General features: G+C 36.3%; 2 protein-coding genes across 7 annotated transcripts in view; one reads left to right on the forward strand and one right to left on the reverse strand.

Moving 5' to 3' along the window:
• LOC120776704 (arginine-glutamic acid dipeptide repeats protein) overlaps positions 1–5,591 on the reverse strand; it is a 54,173-nt gene extending 48,582 nt beyond the window's left edge. For all 6 annotated transcript variants that reach the window (XM_040107600.1, XM_040107597.1, XM_040107598.1 and 3 more), the window contains exon 1: positions 4,545–5,591. The gene's annotated coding sequence lies outside the window, so the exon portion shown is untranslated. The remainder of the gene's footprint in view (positions 1–4,544) is intronic.
• Positions 5,592–6,143: 552 nt separating this feature from the next.
• LOC120778009 (UPF0687 protein C20orf27 homolog) overlaps positions 6,144–17,241 on the forward strand; it is a 51,415-nt gene continuing 40,317 nt past the window's right edge. Inside the window, exon 1 of the mRNA XM_040109674.1 lies at positions 6,144–6,752. Coding sequence (XP_039965608.1) covers positions 6,722–6,752 — 31 coding nt within the window. The 5' untranslated portion in view covers positions 6,144–6,721. The remainder of the gene's footprint in view (positions 6,753–17,241) is intronic.

Raw genomic sequence — 17,241 nt, forward strand, 5'->3', positions numbered from 1 at the left:
GCGTCAAATTTAATGTCACTAGCGGTACATAGTTATAGATTTTTTGCGCTTTTAGTAGTTTTTATATGGGGATCTGATTTCATCCATTTAACTCTGTCGGTTTTTTTAAGAATTGACCTAAGCGAATTTGGCTATTTTAGCTTTAGTAGTCTAAGGGATATGTACATTAAAACAAAAAGAGGGAGTCACGCCCACTTTTTTTTTAAATTTTACGCCCACAGGGCCTCTTTTCTGCGATCCCATGTGCCAAATTACAGTTTAATGTTGTAATTAAGTGCTTAATTATGGCACTTTGAATGTTTCCTTTAATGGCGTTTTGTAGGCGTGGCTGTGGTTCGATTACGCCCATTTACGAGCTCACCTTCACTTTTTTGCCAAGAAACATTAACATATACCATATTAATTTTTACTCAAGTTATCGTTTGTACAGACAGGTGGACGGACGGACAGACATTTACCCGGATTTCAACCGTACAACAGGTTGTAAGAGTATAAAAATGTATAAAATAAATAAATTTGAACAAAAAGTCAGTTGACGGATTAATAAAAAAAAAACTGAGGCCGTTTCGGTTGTTATTTAAACTTTCTGTTTTTCTTTTTGGATTTCAACTTCAAAATTACAACAAGTTATATTGTTGTTAAAACAGAATGACAGAAAACATCCCTGAAGTAATTTGTAGGAATGCTGCCAAGTTGACAGTACCTGACCGGATAAAAATACGGGTTCGTTCTGGTTATTTAGACTCGACTGCAAAAAATGCAAGTTTAGAAAAAAATATTTCTGTTTTCTTCTTTTGATTGCATTGATTTTGATAAAGAAAACACTAATTTAGCTTCCAAGTAATTTACACCCTAAACAATTTTCTTTTACGAAAAATTAAAAAGAAAAACACATAAATTAAAAAAATAAAATTTAACAGTAAGTAACAGAGATTTCAAGCTTGATTATCGTCAACGCCATTTGCGATAATCTAAAGTGTAGGACGACAATGTGGGCAATCAATTGAACTGTCAGCGTGACAGCGTGAACGATCCGCCAGACAGCCAGCCAACCAGTGAACATGGCAATTCGAAGGCACGCCATCAACTACTCCAACTCACTTACGCGCAGTGTGTCCTTATTATTATTTTACTGTCGATTATTTGCTTTATTATGCTTGAATGTAATAAATATCCACCCTCATTTGCGCTTCCACGAACTACTCGCTGTGTGCGACGATGACATGGCCGGTAGTTATGACTTTATTGCGACAAGCACATCATCCACCCACGGCCACAATAAGTTACTCGCCCCGCATGTATGGTACTTACTTGCTTACGTCGCACCAACGTCTGCACCACGGTTTATGCATAAGTTCGTTGTTCAACTACTACGTTGACGACAACAAGCCTTACTATAACGGTTCAAACATACATACATATATAGTGTATGTACATACGTATTGTTTTGAGACGACGGTGTTGATGATGGGGCATAAGAAGCGTGAAATCGGGCGCATGAACTCACAAATTGACCATATTTGCAAATTGAACGCGTGAGCAAACGGGCGAATAAGTGAATATAAACGAAGCCCCGTATCGCCCGAATCCACACACCCGCACACTAACAACACTAACCAAGCACAACTCACCCCGCACAGGGTACAGCGGCGTCTCGTCGAGCGAGTCGAGTGCGCCAAGCTGCAGGCTCTAAGCCTCGGGCGCGGAAATGGTTGTGTACGCAGTTAAAAGCCATTGTAAGCAGATTTAGTTTGTAATAAATGCCGTGTTTTAGTGGTTGCACTCCCAAATGGAATGGAATTTCAAATTGTCGTGTAACAACACTTTACAAACAAATTGCGGCTTGTCAACCTTCCGCAGGCGTGGCGACGAGCAAGCGCTTTCTCACATTTGCCACATTTGACTTTTCATAAACGTTGATTTTTTGGCATTGCGCCACATTCATTCACTCAGTTAGTTAATTCACACAATGTAGTGTGTTAATTTGTGCACAAATTACAATTTCCCCTTATCATATTAGCCACTAAATATTTTATAATGTTAATAATTGAATGTGTGTGACATTTAATGTTTATCCCGACTAATTGTTAACGGCACTGCTGTTTGATATAAAAAAAAAATTATTCTCTATACTGTTACTTGCTTGTACGCGCACACATCTGCTTTATAAATACAAATGTGCCTTACAAAAATGTTTTCATGCATTTGTGCGCACATGCTGGCTTATACTACAAAAGTGTGTGCTTTGTATGTGGGCTTACCGAAAATAATTTCACCGACTTTCCACCTCATAATTGAATTAATTGCCGAGTATTGTGGGTGTGAAAGCTTAATTGAAGGTTATGAACAACTGTAGTACTCAATTTATTTAAATATTAAATAAAAACAGGGAAACCTTACCTTATTTCACTGAAGCTATACACCCTTCACAATAATCGAAGATTACAACCTTGATTTTAATGGGCAGTGTGTAAATAAGCTATATGCTATAGTGCTGCGATATAATCATCTGATATTGTAGCTTTGATAGGAACAATAGTTCATGTCGAATTCCGTGAGAATGTCTTGACAAAAAAAACAGTTTTTAAACCAGGACAGGATTTTGAGTGTTCGGTTTGTATGGCAGTTATATATGCTGTAGTGCCTATTTTACAGCTGTCTTAGAAAAAATCCATGCCAAATTTCGTCAAGATATCTTGTCAAATAAAAAAGTTTCCATACAAAAATTTTATTTCGATCTTTCTATGGCACGCATAAGCTGTTGCCGTCCGATATCGGCGATTCCGACTATATTTCTACTATATTGCACTATTTGAACAAGTTTAGCATAATAAATTAATCGCACTTATTAATTTTTCCCACAATACTGCGTAATGTATTAACCACTACCCACTAAGGTATGTAACTGCGTACACACACATAAGCAAATATCTGTAGTTTCAATTTTATTTTCAATTGAACGGCGCCTTTTATGGGCGACTGTTTATTTTTTTCCCCCTTTTTTGACTTTGTACACGCATAACGAACTAATAGACTTGCTATAAACTGTCACAATGTACGGATACAATTTAAATCAATTATGAAGCACCACTTTTCGTTCAACAAAACGCAAAAAATTATTTATTAGAATTACTTATACGTCTGTATGTAGTTTTAAAAGCACGTAAAGTTACTACTTTTATTGGCATGTTCGTTGTGTGCGCGTTATTTACAATAATTATGATAGTAATAAACCAAAACTTATCACCCGGAGAATACGCTTGCCTGTTGAAATTGAAAATCAATCAATTTTATAGCTGCGCTGTTAAGTGGAAATGTTGTTACACATCAATTATTATTAACAACAGGCCAAAGAGGCGATAAAGCGTATTTTAGCAACGTGTAATAATAACATATTATGTCATTCAAAATATAGCAAATACAAATTTAATTATGCATGCACTCATATAATCATATATTCGTACAACATATGTATGTATAAGTAAATTTTTGTGCATACGTTGGACTTAACCTTTCATGTTATTTAAACAATTAATTTTTCATTTTTTAACATTATCAACGTTATCGAAACTTCAACGTTATCTAGAAAGTCGATTATGATAATATTTATTGCAATACAAGTGGTGTTGATTAAAACACTGATTGCTGCAATAAATAATACACAATTTTAAGAATATTTGAAATTTTGGTAAATACAAAAATAGACATATTCACATTTGCAGGGTTTGCTGTAGAAGTATTCTGAGGAGATAAGAGACTGTATAACTACTTATGAACTACTGCAATTATTTTGATAACCAAAAGTATGTACTTAAGTAGACACAATTGACAGATTGGCCTTTGAATTGAGTTGTTGTTATAGTATTGATTAAATTGTTAAGTACAAATACAAACTTATATACTAGCCGTTTAAGCAGTATGCTTGTCGAAACACGGTTAAAAATATGAAATGATTTATTCAACAAGTTTCAGTAAAGGACCAGTGCGCTAAATCACAAATGTCATTATATTTGTCAGTTAATTGTGTAAATTTTAAAATACAAAATGTGCCAAATAATAAAAATTATATGAATAAGAGATAAAAGTATATTTAAATATGAAAACTTTACAAAAATTAAGTGCAACTTGACAGATTAAATGCATACAATATGGAAAAATTGAGAAGATCAAAGATACCAAGCATTTTCCTGAACCCTCTGTTTCTAGTATATTTATATTTATTAATTTTCCCCTAGCACCATTGTCATAGAACCAAACTACTACATATTTGGGTATTTGTAGACTTTCGAACGGAGAATCATCCTATACATCATCGAAGTTATACACCGCTCACAACAGTTGGCATACGTGTGGGCTAGTTAGAGAAAATAGCGTATACTTGCACGCGCACATGCCTGACACAGATCTTATAATATAGATACATCTGTACATACCTACTAACAAATGCAATATTTGTAGGTATGTGCATAACAAATTTAATAACCAGCGTTTAATACATTTCGGTTAATAGACTATTTTATAAAGCAAATTTTAGAATTACTTACCATCGATTTTGACAAATTGTGTAATTGCAGCTTTTATGGAAATATTAACTAACAGCTGTCTGTGCGGCCGTAAAAATAATATCCCGTCAATTACGGCGTTATTTGCAAAATGTGGGAAAGCACGAGTAAAATGATGATTGCTTTAATTAATTTTGTTGACACATACACACGGTACTTGGTCAATTTGTTTAGCTATTTGACTATATGACAATCGCACAATTAATTTAAGAGTTTGAAGTTAATTATTCACAAGCTTTAATTTTTTAAAAGCTATGAATATTTATTTATTTGTACTTAATATACACTTATAAAATTGTGCTAAGAGTGTTGTACTTCACACACCAGTATCATTTATCGTTGGACAAACACTTGCAGGAAATTTAGATATTTAGACTGTTTTAGCTGCTAATAATCCATAGTTGCTAAAAGTGTTGCTCCGCCCAAAGGCGAGGAGGAATGCGGCGTGTCGAAAGCTGTTCTATGCTTGACCGCTTCCCTCCTGCTGCAATCGGTCTTGAGAATGGTATTCCCTTTAAATTGCTTTGTTCTCATCTACACAGACGTGCTTAGTTCAAGCGCGATTCTTTTATTTTATGTTTTGCCTTTTTCGCACTTTTGTTAATTAAACACTCGTAGTATAGCTAAACGCGTGGCTTCCAGGAATTTTCCGAAAATAATTTTTATAGCACTATTACTAAATACAATATACAACTTGCAACTGCTATTTGTCCGTCGCCCGTTTGCTCTTTGCTCACTGAATGCATATACGTTCAATACTTTTTCGCTTGTTTGCTTTTCGCCGTCGCTGAGCACCGAAAAATGCTATGAGGCAAATGGGGGAACAATTTTCTTTTTGCATACACTTTGCGCACGATATTGAGTTCCAACTTTCACACAAATTTTCGACACTGTTTTGTTGTGATTGCGCGAATTTTTTTATAATAAACTGAAGGCAATATATATGTTGAATGTTTTTCACTAAACTTTCAGAATTTTATTACTTTCGATTAGTAAATAATTAGTTCTGAACGGGAGCTCAAATTTTCTTCGCGCACTCAACAAAACAGGGCGACCATTTTGAATTTTCTACTCGCTCATTAGCAACTCGTTCTTACGTGACGAGATAAGTTGGATGTGTTTAACGCGAGTGTGTCCAGCAATATAATAAAGTTGCCTGTCGAAAATTTAAAGTAATACAAATTAATTAATTATTGAAAACTTTCTTTAAACAGAAAAACCAATACTAGTTTAAGAAAATTAATGCCTTTGAAAGGCATACCTAACACATCCTAAAAATATTTTGCTTTTTTTAACATAAAAGAATACAATTAAGATTTATTTCTTTTTTTTTAATATAAAAAAGAAGTGTATAAACGCGTAGTTCCCCTTTATTAGATGTTTTATTCAGTGTTTATCTAGAAAGTATATTTTTATTAATGCATTATCAGGAAAAATTTAAATTTTGATGTTAAAATTTTTTTTCAGAGCAAGTAAAATCAACCCTGATTTTGCTATCATACAAACACTCTTTGCGAATGTCAAAGTGAAAGAAAATAGATTGGGGAGAGTGGAGCAAATTCTTGGAAATTTTAGCGCATTTGGGGCCGTTTCAGTTGATTTTTGTTACTCCTTATGATTACTATGTGTTCGCGGTCTTTTTAAACTACTGTTTGTTAATAAAAATCGTACAGCTTCATAAGTTAAAAGTTTTGTGGAAGGCATCGTTATACGGTAAAAAACAGTCTTACATACATGTGCCAGAAATAAAACCAGGCAATCATTGGATACTCCGGATATTGGCCAAATAAAAGTGCAACAACCTTGAAAGAGCGATTCTAGTACAGCCGCTTCGGTGTATAGAAATGCACACACACTACAAAAGTTATTAATTGTATATCTGCCTTCTTAAGACAACAGAAACTTAATTAACATTTTCTGTGTGTCGGCTTGATAACACAACAAACCCCCAATTTGTCATCTAATTGCTTTACTAAAAGTTTACTTTGGGCTTTCAGTGTGCCACCAGTATTGTGTGTATAGAAAGAGTTAATCGATGTGTAAATAAGTGATATAATATTTACGCATTGAATGTACAAGGCGCCTTAAAAAAATCAAATTAGTTTTAACAGATATTTTATTAGTGTACATCGACAGCCCAAGCAAAGCCGGTAAACAATATGGCGGAAGCGAAAGTCGAAGATCTTGGAAGTAAGTCTGACTGAAAACTTAATATTTATGTAGAAGAAAATTAAAAAATAACGTTAATTTCTAAATATTTATATTCACTATATACATATGTAAGTTCGTTCATGTGATGATATCACTGTCAGCTGATATTTTTATACAATTTGTACTTTTACTTAATGAAGTATATATAATTTATTCAATTGGTATTTGTAGAACTGGATTATCCCATACCTTTTATAATTCAATTTTGTTTCGGGACTCATTTCGTTCTTTCTTTACTGCAAAAAGTTATGTTAATTTACTAATTCACAAGAGATCACACACTATTGTTTTGAATTTAAGTACGCAAAACAAGCAAAAGCTTTTCAAGCAAATTACCAGTTCATTTGAAAATTAAAAATTATTTTTATACCCTGAATAGGATATACAATATTAAGTTTGGCACAAACCTCGAAGGACAGAACGGAGACCTTTAAAGTTTACCATATACATACATACATATGTATGTATGTTCATATATGTATATATAAATGATCATGGTTTTGAGATCTTTATCTGGAATTTTGCACCCAGCTTTTCTCCTCAAGAAGCTGCTTATTTGTCGGAACTGCCGATATTCTATCACTTTATGAATTAGCTGCCATACAAAATGAACTATCAAAATCAAGTTCTTGTATGGAATTTTTTTGTATTTGTGAGAGGTGTTCTAACGTTTTTTTTTGTGTTATTACTTCATAGAAATTTTAATATTGCACGAAATTAGACACTTTTCACTTTATATTATTTGTTATATGGTATCTCTATAGTTTTGTGAACACATATTCTAATCTGATTGTTTTTGAGATAAGCAGAAAATAATATTAGCAACATATATGAATGTATATGTATGTGCATACATACATATGTAGCATTTAGGTAATAAATTCTGAAATCAATAATTATATATTCATTTAGAGGAAGATTGGAAAGTTTGTAGGCTAATACATAGATAATACTACTATGTAATATTAAATCCATATGATTTTTAGTCAGCCCCTATATTTAAAATATATGTACGTATGTATACAAATATGACAGCTGTCGAACTATTAGTTCATGAGATGTTTAAAGAAACTTGTATTGATTACAAAAAATAAATCAAAAGGAGTTTAATAAATCTTTCCTTTTTGAGGAAAAAATACTGCGGAAGACAATATTTGTATTGATCAACATATAAAAACCCCAATTAGTTTTGCATGTCCGTAAAGTGAAATTGTTCCAGATAGCTGAGACTCTCAATATCAAAGAAACTTATTGGATATATCGTGATTGAATATTTGCATAGGTGAAATATATTTCCTAAGGAGTATTTTAAACTCTTTAATCGTAGTAAAGCCGAATTTTTGCGACGATATAAGGCAGTCTGTTATTGTTGTAGCGGTAGAATTCTGCTGAGATGACAATCCTTGGCCGGTTAAAAAACCAAGTCCGTTCTGGTTACTTAGACCCGACTTCCGTAGGATTGGTATGACAGTCTGTCTGTCCCAAAGCGTAGATATACGCAAAAGTCGGCTGGTAAGGTTATGGCACAAGTAGTTTTCGATGAATGTTGTATCCCCATCGATCAAACAAATTTTATCAAAAAAAATTTTCTATGTTAGCCTACAAACTCTTCTGCCAAATTTATAAATTGTTGTACATGGCGCTTAGATGAAGTTGTGAATACATATATTAAATAATTTTTGTATACATAAGTATATAATTTTATGTTATAATTTCTAACCGCTTTTGTTGCTCCACAATAATATAAATGCCTTCTCCACTAACTCGCTTATACTTGTCATACATATGTGACCTGGTCTACGGAAAGGGGCTTTAGGTGTCAAAAAAAAGGAGAACAATTAATGAGATAACGAGAAACTGACGATTATTTTTAACAGCTTTTCCCAGAAAACTAGTTTTCGCACGTTAGCTCCCTTTTCGTAGACCAGGTCACATATACTGCTCAAAAGGGCACACATTTTTTATAAATACTGCCGTCTTATAGTCATAAATATTGTTTCTATTGCATTAGACTTTACAGAATATATTATGTTTCTGAGAAATAAGTGAAAAACAACAGTATTACAAACAGCAACTTGAAAGTTTCCGTAAACCTGGGCTTCTATTTATAGACTTGTGTTCATATTTCCAACTTGCCATCACTACAGCTTGCATGTAGACATCAGTTTCCGTTTCCGCAGCCTGATAGCATAAAGCACAGCAGTAGAAATGCAAATGAATTTGTGTACATATGATTTTCTCTTTGAAATGTTTTAAAATAGATATTCTACCTTAACTGCATGCATACACATACATATGTACATATGTATATGTAGAATTATGTAGCTGCATTGTGTTTAGAGTTTGTAGGTTTTGAAAAAATCGGATCAACTCAAAAATAAGTTATAAAAAATCCATATGATGTTAAATGTAAAAACTTGTAGACAAATACATATGTATATACGTACATATATATTTTAAATACATACATATATAATTACCAACTTTTTTCATAGACACATGAGTATTTGCAAAACTTTGGTAGAATTCGCACTGAAATTATTTATCTTAAGCATTAAAATGGAGTCATGTGTAGAAGTTCAAGCAAGTGAGGAAAGTTCTCTGATCGTCATTCACTTGGGAGTGACCAGGAAAGATCCCCTCCACAGGGTTGTGCGCTGGGTTTGGGACTTACCACGTAAAAAACGCCACCAATGAAAAAGAACAACAAGCTTCGGAAGAGAAATGTCGCATTTGATGAAACGATGAGCTGTATGAGATATACGCCAACATGGACCTAGTTCAGTGAATTAAAAGACAGCGGCCACGCTGGCGTGGTCATGTCGTCCGAATAGACGAAAGCACTCCAGTTCTGAAAGTATTCGACGCCGTACCCGCCGGAGGAAGCATAGGTGGAGGAGGACCTGGCTTCGCTTGGAATCTCCAAATGACGGCACCTTGAGAAAAGAAGAAACAACTGGCGCGCTTTTGTTAACTCGACTATAACTGCGTAAGCAGTTTCCACGCCACTAAAGATAAGGAAAAGGCATTAAAAACCTAAATCCATAATCTACAGCAAACTCTGACGCTCATCTAGATCATAAATTTTTTGCCTCGCACTAATTCTAAATATGTATGAAGTAACACTAACCTCCTCTTAGAGATGGTTTCATGACAATCTTTGACCGCGAGACCGTACCAGCTACAGAGGCTCAAGTCCTCATAACGTTGGACTTATCAAAAGCTTTTGATACAACGCTACTTGAGGACATCGAATGTCTACGCTCCCTCCAGGGTTGAAGGGGTGGACTGGGAACTACCTAAACGGTCGACAATTATCTGTACTGTTTCCAGGTAAAACTATATATTGAGAAGTATTAAACAGAGGGTTCCGCAGGGTGGTGTCCTCTCCCCTTTGCTGTTTAATTTCTATATCTCGAAACTTCCTCAACCACCAGAGGGCATGTACTTAATGTAAAAGGCTATCTCTCCGACCTTTCTCGCTTCCTTGCTGCACGGAACTTAGTACTCTCTCCCACTAAATCCACAGTAACCATATCTACAAACTGGACGAAAGAGTACAGACTTGACTTAATATTGCAGTCGATAGCATTAAAATTTCGACTGTCAATAATCCTAAGATTTTAGGTGTGAAACTCGACAGCCTATGCTCCTTCACTCCTCACACTACAAAGTGCTAAAGTACACAGTCGCAACAAAATCCTCAAGTCACTAGCCGGCAACTCATGGGGTAAAGACCATGAAGCGTTGTTGGTAACATAAGAAGCAATGAGCCGGCCGGTCCTTAACTATGCCGCATCAACATGGTGGCCTGGATGCAGTGAAATGCAAACGAAGAAACTTTAGACATGTCAGAACACTGCCTCATGATGTCTCCTATTGAACATCTGCACAGTTTTCATAAAAATCATCCCTGCAGTTACCTGCTTAAAGCGGAACCGCTTTCTAGGCGCATCATGAGGTCCTTCCTCAACTCCGTCGCCGACTTAGAATAATAAGACGACCAAATTTCGGACGCAACAAACTTCAGACATGCACAAACCGCAATTTACAGTGGAGCCATTAACAACTTCTCCCTCTCAGTGAAAGGCGTACTTGAAGTCTAACCACCACTCATTGCAGACGAAGAGTTCAAGTTTCCGCTAGAATCGAGAGTGAACCTTGCGCAGCTTTTTCTGGATGCTGTAGCAGGTTAAACAACTATTTAACCAAAATCGACACCGACATAAACAAATGTCCATCATACAACGAGTACTCACATGACTCTAGCCACCTCTTTGTAAGCCCAGCAAACTCCACACATCTAACACCCCCTTCCCTATGCTCCGACCCCGTCGAAACAGCAAGTTTCCTGAGACTACCCTTGGATGACCTCGATGACAACTTATCTTTACTTTACCAGCCTACCGTTGGACGACCTTGATGACAACTTGCCTGAACCTTACCACCCTAACGAGGACTAAATAGCTATTACAACAACAACAACCAATCAAATCAAGCTAAAAGTCGTTTTATGCTATAGGAATTTAATCTGTGAATGGTATTATAGCTTCGGTGCAGCCGAAGAAGCTAATTTATGTATCTAATATGAAATTAACATATCTAATCGTTAGATGTACAAGGTCAAGCAGCAAGTCGTGAAACTTTTGCGACGCTTCAAACGCCCTTACAGCATTCCAACATCAAATAGCGGTTATCCGGTGTAATTGCCGGAAAATATACGTCAACACATATGCAAAATAAAATATGTAAAAAATTGTCACGTCAGATAACCTCAAAGCAACGAGTGGAATTAATAAATTTGTCGAAACGCTAACAGATATTTACGTAAATAAATATATACGTGTGTGCGGGTGTATGTGTGGGTAAATGCAAATATAAATTTACACAGCTGTATTCCGACGCTAAGTTAGTTATGGACGTCGTTCCGTGCTTTCCTGCACTTTCAACTTTCCACAAGTGCACTTGCGCACCACGGCGTATACGTTATGCAAGTGAAGAGGCGAGAGAATGAGCGGAAGCAAGTAAGCCGCTAACCATAAAGCGCTGATAAGGCTGGTTCTTTGGCGCGCAGCCAATGCCGCGCATATCGTGGCTGACAACAACAAAGAAACGGCACAATGGCATTGAGTGCAACCGCTTTGTTGTTGTTGTCGAAATTGCTTTTTAATACTTTCGAAAATATTTTCGCACCTCAATGCAAATAACGAGCTTTAGCGCCATGCGCCATGCTACAGAGAAAGAACGAGGAAAAGCGCCGAGCGAAAAGTAAACACACACATATGTATGTATATACATATGTATATACACTTGTTTACCTACACGTGTACAAATATACATAGAATATTATATTTCTTATCCAAGACATTTCCGTAAATTTGTTACGTCCACCGTGTGGCTCAGCTTTGGGCTCTACATTGCTTAATACCGGAAATCGCCTTGCATCAGCGCAATAACAACAAACATGTATCTGCATGCATAAATCCTAATGTAAACTATATTGCACTCGTAGAGTGAATGCAGCTCTTGCACACCACAGCACAGCAGGCTGAAGATGTTTTCATTTTATACACACATATGCACACACACAAACATCTATACCATATGGTATATACTATACAACTGTAAAAGCATGCATTTTTAGCTTTCTTATCGGCCGTTCATGCACTCGTCATCGCTCAGGTGCAATTTGCACTCGCTTTCTTTGCTCAAATTGCATACTTTCAATTTGCAGCCGCCATATTTTATGCCTCAACATACATACATACATTTCTACTTTTCCCAAAACTACTTTCTTTCACTCCAAGCTTATGTCCTTGCTTCCTGATTCGTTATTTGCCGACAGCAAACTCACCAGAGCAAAAGTTTGAAGTAACTGGACTTGCAGTGCAACGACCCAGTTTTGGCGCAGTGTAAATTTCGCTTTAATATTCATATACAGATATGTACATATGTATGTAACAAATATTTATGGGCGAAATTGCCATATTTCACTTAAAAGGAAAACCAGTCATTGCTTTTCAAGAGCGTGTACGCAACACCGTTAGAGTTTCTTGCCTGCAGAGCAAAGAGGAGAGAGGCAGATAGAGGCTAACAAAGAACTGTAAAAATGTTCAAGGAGCTACAAATTCGTTGGTCTAAGAGCATGAAGCGGCACTTTGATATATTTCATAAGGTGTTAACATGGGTTTCCTCGAGCAAAAACAGTCATTTTCAATACTTTTTTCAAATTTTCCAATATTATAATCCATTATTCCAAAGATAAAGTATTTTTCAAAAGTTTTGTGAAATTTTCAAAGGAAAATATTTAAAACTCGGCCATTATGATGTTGTTGTTGTTGTAACAGGCGCCTAATCCACGTTAGGATGGTATGGATTAGTTAAGTTGTCGTCGACGTCATCCAACATTAGCCCCAGGAATTTGTGCCGTGCTGTTTCGACGGAGTCGGACCAAAGGAAGTAGTGTGTCAGATAAGAAGGGTTAGCAGGGCATGCAAATAGGTGGCTAAAGTCATACAGGGACTCATTGCACGCTGGACATATGTAAGATATATCAGGGTCTATTCTGGATACGTGGGAGTTTAAGCTACTACAGTATCCAGTAAGAAACTGCGCAAGGATCACTCTCGACTCTCGCGGCAACTCAAGCTCTTCGTGTGCAATGAATGCTGGTTTAACTCCAAGCACGCTATCCACTGAGAGGGTGTTGTAGGCTCCACTGTGAATTATGACGTCATTTCGTGCAGTCTCTTAGAAAAACGTGCCCCCATGTTCACAACAGAACTACTTACAGGACCATTAAAAGTAAAAAGAAGACAATGCGTGTTCTTTTAAGACCGAAAACTGACATTTGATGCAGGAAAATACAAAAAAAGTTGAATTATATTTTTTGCAGCCGTTTTTATACAAAAAATGACAAATTTTGGTAAACATTTCTTGAGTTTTTTAATGAAATAATTAAATTATATCTCGAAGACCACTGTAAAATTTCAATAAGATCATTTGAATAGTTGGCGAGAAATCTTGACAACTGACTTTAAAAACACCGTTTCGAGAAAAACGCGTCTAAAGTTGTAAGTGACTAAATAGGTGATCTCGAACTCCTCAAGGCTCTACCTCCAAAATTATTACTCGGCTCAACTTGAGAGTTTTTATCCAATATTCTAAAGAAAAGGTTAAATGAGACAATATTTTTTTCATTTGGACTCTGAACCAAGAAAATCAACCGTTGAAAAGTAGTTTTCTAAGTTTGAACTAGGTGGATGACCGTAAAGTGAAGTTGTTCAAAATAGCGGGCACCGTACATCATATCATTCACGAATATTTGGGTATGAGAAAGCTCTGTGCAAAGTGGGTGCCGCGCGAGCTCACTTTTGGACAAACACAACGACGAGTTGATGAGTTGATGAAGTGGAGTAGTGTTTGCAGATGTCCCAGCGTAATAAACCCGAGTTTTTTGCGTCGATATGTGACGGTGGATGAAACATGGATCTATCATTTCACTCCGAAGTCCAAACGACTGTCAACCGAGTGCGCTGCAACTCAAAGCATGGAAAAACGCAACAGTTGGCTGACAAGGTTATGGCTTCTGTATTTTGGAATAACTTTTATTGATTACCTTGAAAGAAGAAGAACCATCACCAGCAACTAATACATAGCGTTATTGGACTGTTTGACGAACGAAATCGCCGAATATGTCCTAATTTGAAGAAAAAGAAAGTGCTGTTTCACCAAGAATTGGGCTTCAAATTGCTTCCGCATCTACAGTATTCTCCAAATCTGCCCCCCTTAATGTTTTCCTGTTCTCAGATCTACAAAGGATGCTCGCTGCGAAGAAATTTTCATCGAATGATGAGGCCATCGCCGAAACAGGTCTATTTTGAAGCAAAGAACCAATCGTTCGAGGGTCGCTATAATCAGTGTATCGCCCATGAAGGGAACTATGTTGAATTTAAAAAACGAATTTTGCCTAAGAAATGTAGGTGAGGGACTTTTTAATTCACATTCCTACTTGATACTAGAATTCTCTTTTCGTATTTTTCGTCGATTATCGATATCACTATTCCGATTTAAAATTGTTCCCTAGCATTCATTTCGAAGAACATTTCATGCAGTAAAACAATGTTTACACCCAAAAAGTCGATTTTTCGTCATTAAGCGTCCTTAGCTTGCTTTTAATGCCACAGTGGCAAAAATACGCTTTTACTCGATAGTACAACGTCCTCGTAGGAGGATTAGCCTCACGTGTTTATTGTAAGTATCCATATACCCCATATACCATATACAAAAAAACACGTATTTCCAAAGTAGAATACGCTGGATTTTCCGCTGATTGACGGACTGCTTGTTGTGCTAAGTAATTTACCATAAATTTTCGCTAGAAATCATCCCTTTTGTTTGGTGGAAGGCGGCCACTTCGGCCACTTTGGCGTTGGTTGCTGTCTCCCCAGGGTGGAGACAAAACAATTTTATAGCCGCTATTTTTCGCGTACAAAACATCGTACATAGTACACACCTACATTCCTAGTCTGTTTGTATAGGCCTTTATGTAAAAATTGGGCGCATAAAAAGTACAAAAAAAAGGAAGGAAAAATGCTTTTTCTTGCTTTGTGATTTCACGTCGCAAATCGACATACTTTCACAAATATGATGGGGCTACTTAAATATGTATGCGGTATGCGCTGAATTTTACTTGTCAAAGTGCTTTTAAGGCTAAAGATAATTGAATTAAATTTTATTGTGGTTAATGGTAAGGAACAAAAGAATAAAATGACGAGGAATTTTAAAAGATTTTAATTCACTTTTGATGAGTTTAAAGGTTGGCAAATGCACAAATTATCATGTGGAATACATTTTTTCGAATTCTTTTTGTATGTTTTAAGCAGCATTTGTGACATGTAAAATCGTGCTTCAACGTCTCTTTGCTTCAATTCATGTAGCACCCTATTTCCCTACATTTGAATGTATCAAGCTGCTTTTAGACTTTTTCAATTGGCCGCTTATGTGCCTCCCAAATATATTGAGAGCTCTTCTTGCCTTTGGCAACAATCTTCATCGCGTAATATATCTAGTTTCTCATCCTCAAACTCTTTTGGCCGTCCAGGACGTTCTTCGTCTCCCAAGCCAAAATCCCCACCTTGAAATCGCGCAAACCACGCTCTCAGCTGGAGCACGTTCACCATAAGCTTCCGAAGGTTTGAATCTGATTAGTAAAAAGATAAAAAGAGTCCCGAAATCTTTTTCTAATTACTAAACGAGTTATGCATTTCGAAGTTCCCTACTTTTTTTTAAAGAAAACAAAAACTTCAAATTTAATGGTTAATGTTTATTATCTTTCGAAAGAACATTTTTTGGCATTTACTTTTTGAAGATTATCTCTTTCTAATGTTGGCTGCGGCTACGTCTCAGACGATTCATTCGTTGAGTCCAATTTTCGATGACTCATTCGAGCATTTCGATTGGTAAATGGATTGTCCGCGTAGACTTTAAACTTAACATATCCCCATTGTAAAGAGCCTATCGAAAGAGTGGCCAATCGACCGGCCCCAAAATGTGAAATTATCTGCTCAACGAAGTGTTATCTCAATAAATCCATTGTTATCATGGCACGATAACGGTCGCCAATGACGGATACATTCTCACCGTCATCATTTTTGAAGAAATATGGACCGATGATTCCACCGGCTACAAAGCACACCAAACCGTTGATTTTTCTGGATGAAATGACAGCGTTTGAATCTCTTCGAATTGCTCTTCGTCCGAAATGTGGCAATTTTGCTTGTTTACGTACCCATTAAGCCGGAAAGAGGGCTCATCACTGAACAAAATTCACACGAAAATGTCGGATCTTCTTGAAAGCCCACAATGCGAAGCTTGGGTAGGTCGAGCGGCTTCAGTTCTTGCCCAAGCTGTATTTTGTACAATTTCAATTTAAGATCTCGACATAAAATGCTCCAAGTCGTTCCATACATCAACGGCGCCGAATCGGCTCTCCATGGTCCTAGTGTACACTCTTAGTTACGGCTGCTATATTTTCTTCAATGCGTTGTGAACATGGTCTATACGGTAGAATATTATCCAATAATGAATAAAGGGTCTCAAGATGGGTCATAGAGTTGTGAATAGTACGCACGAAACACATTCTTTGTATATTTTCGTAATAAAGTTGAGCGATTTGTAAACGTTGTTCAGGCGTAAGTCCTTCCACGACAAAATGCCAAACAATACTGAACAAAATTAAAATGACAGCTTGAGACGACTCACGTGTGATCTGCCAAAAGAAAAAAGTATCTTTACTTGGATCACCCGTCATAATCGTCCTTATTTCTCTTCCTTCTCCCTCTCTCTTTTCCTTTATTTGCTTCTTTCTCTTTTATAAACTTTGACAAGCTATAATAACAAACGTGACTTGTATAAATATTATCATACCTTTTAAAACACCCTTTACATTGCATACCAGTTGTCTGCA

This window comes from Bactrocera tryoni, chromosome 5 (assembly GCF_016617805.1).
Source record: "Bactrocera tryoni isolate S06 chromosome 5, CSIRO_BtryS06_freeze2, whole genome shotgun sequence".
Lineage (NCBI taxonomy): Eukaryota > Metazoa > Arthropoda > Insecta > Diptera > Tephritidae > Bactrocera > Bactrocera tryoni.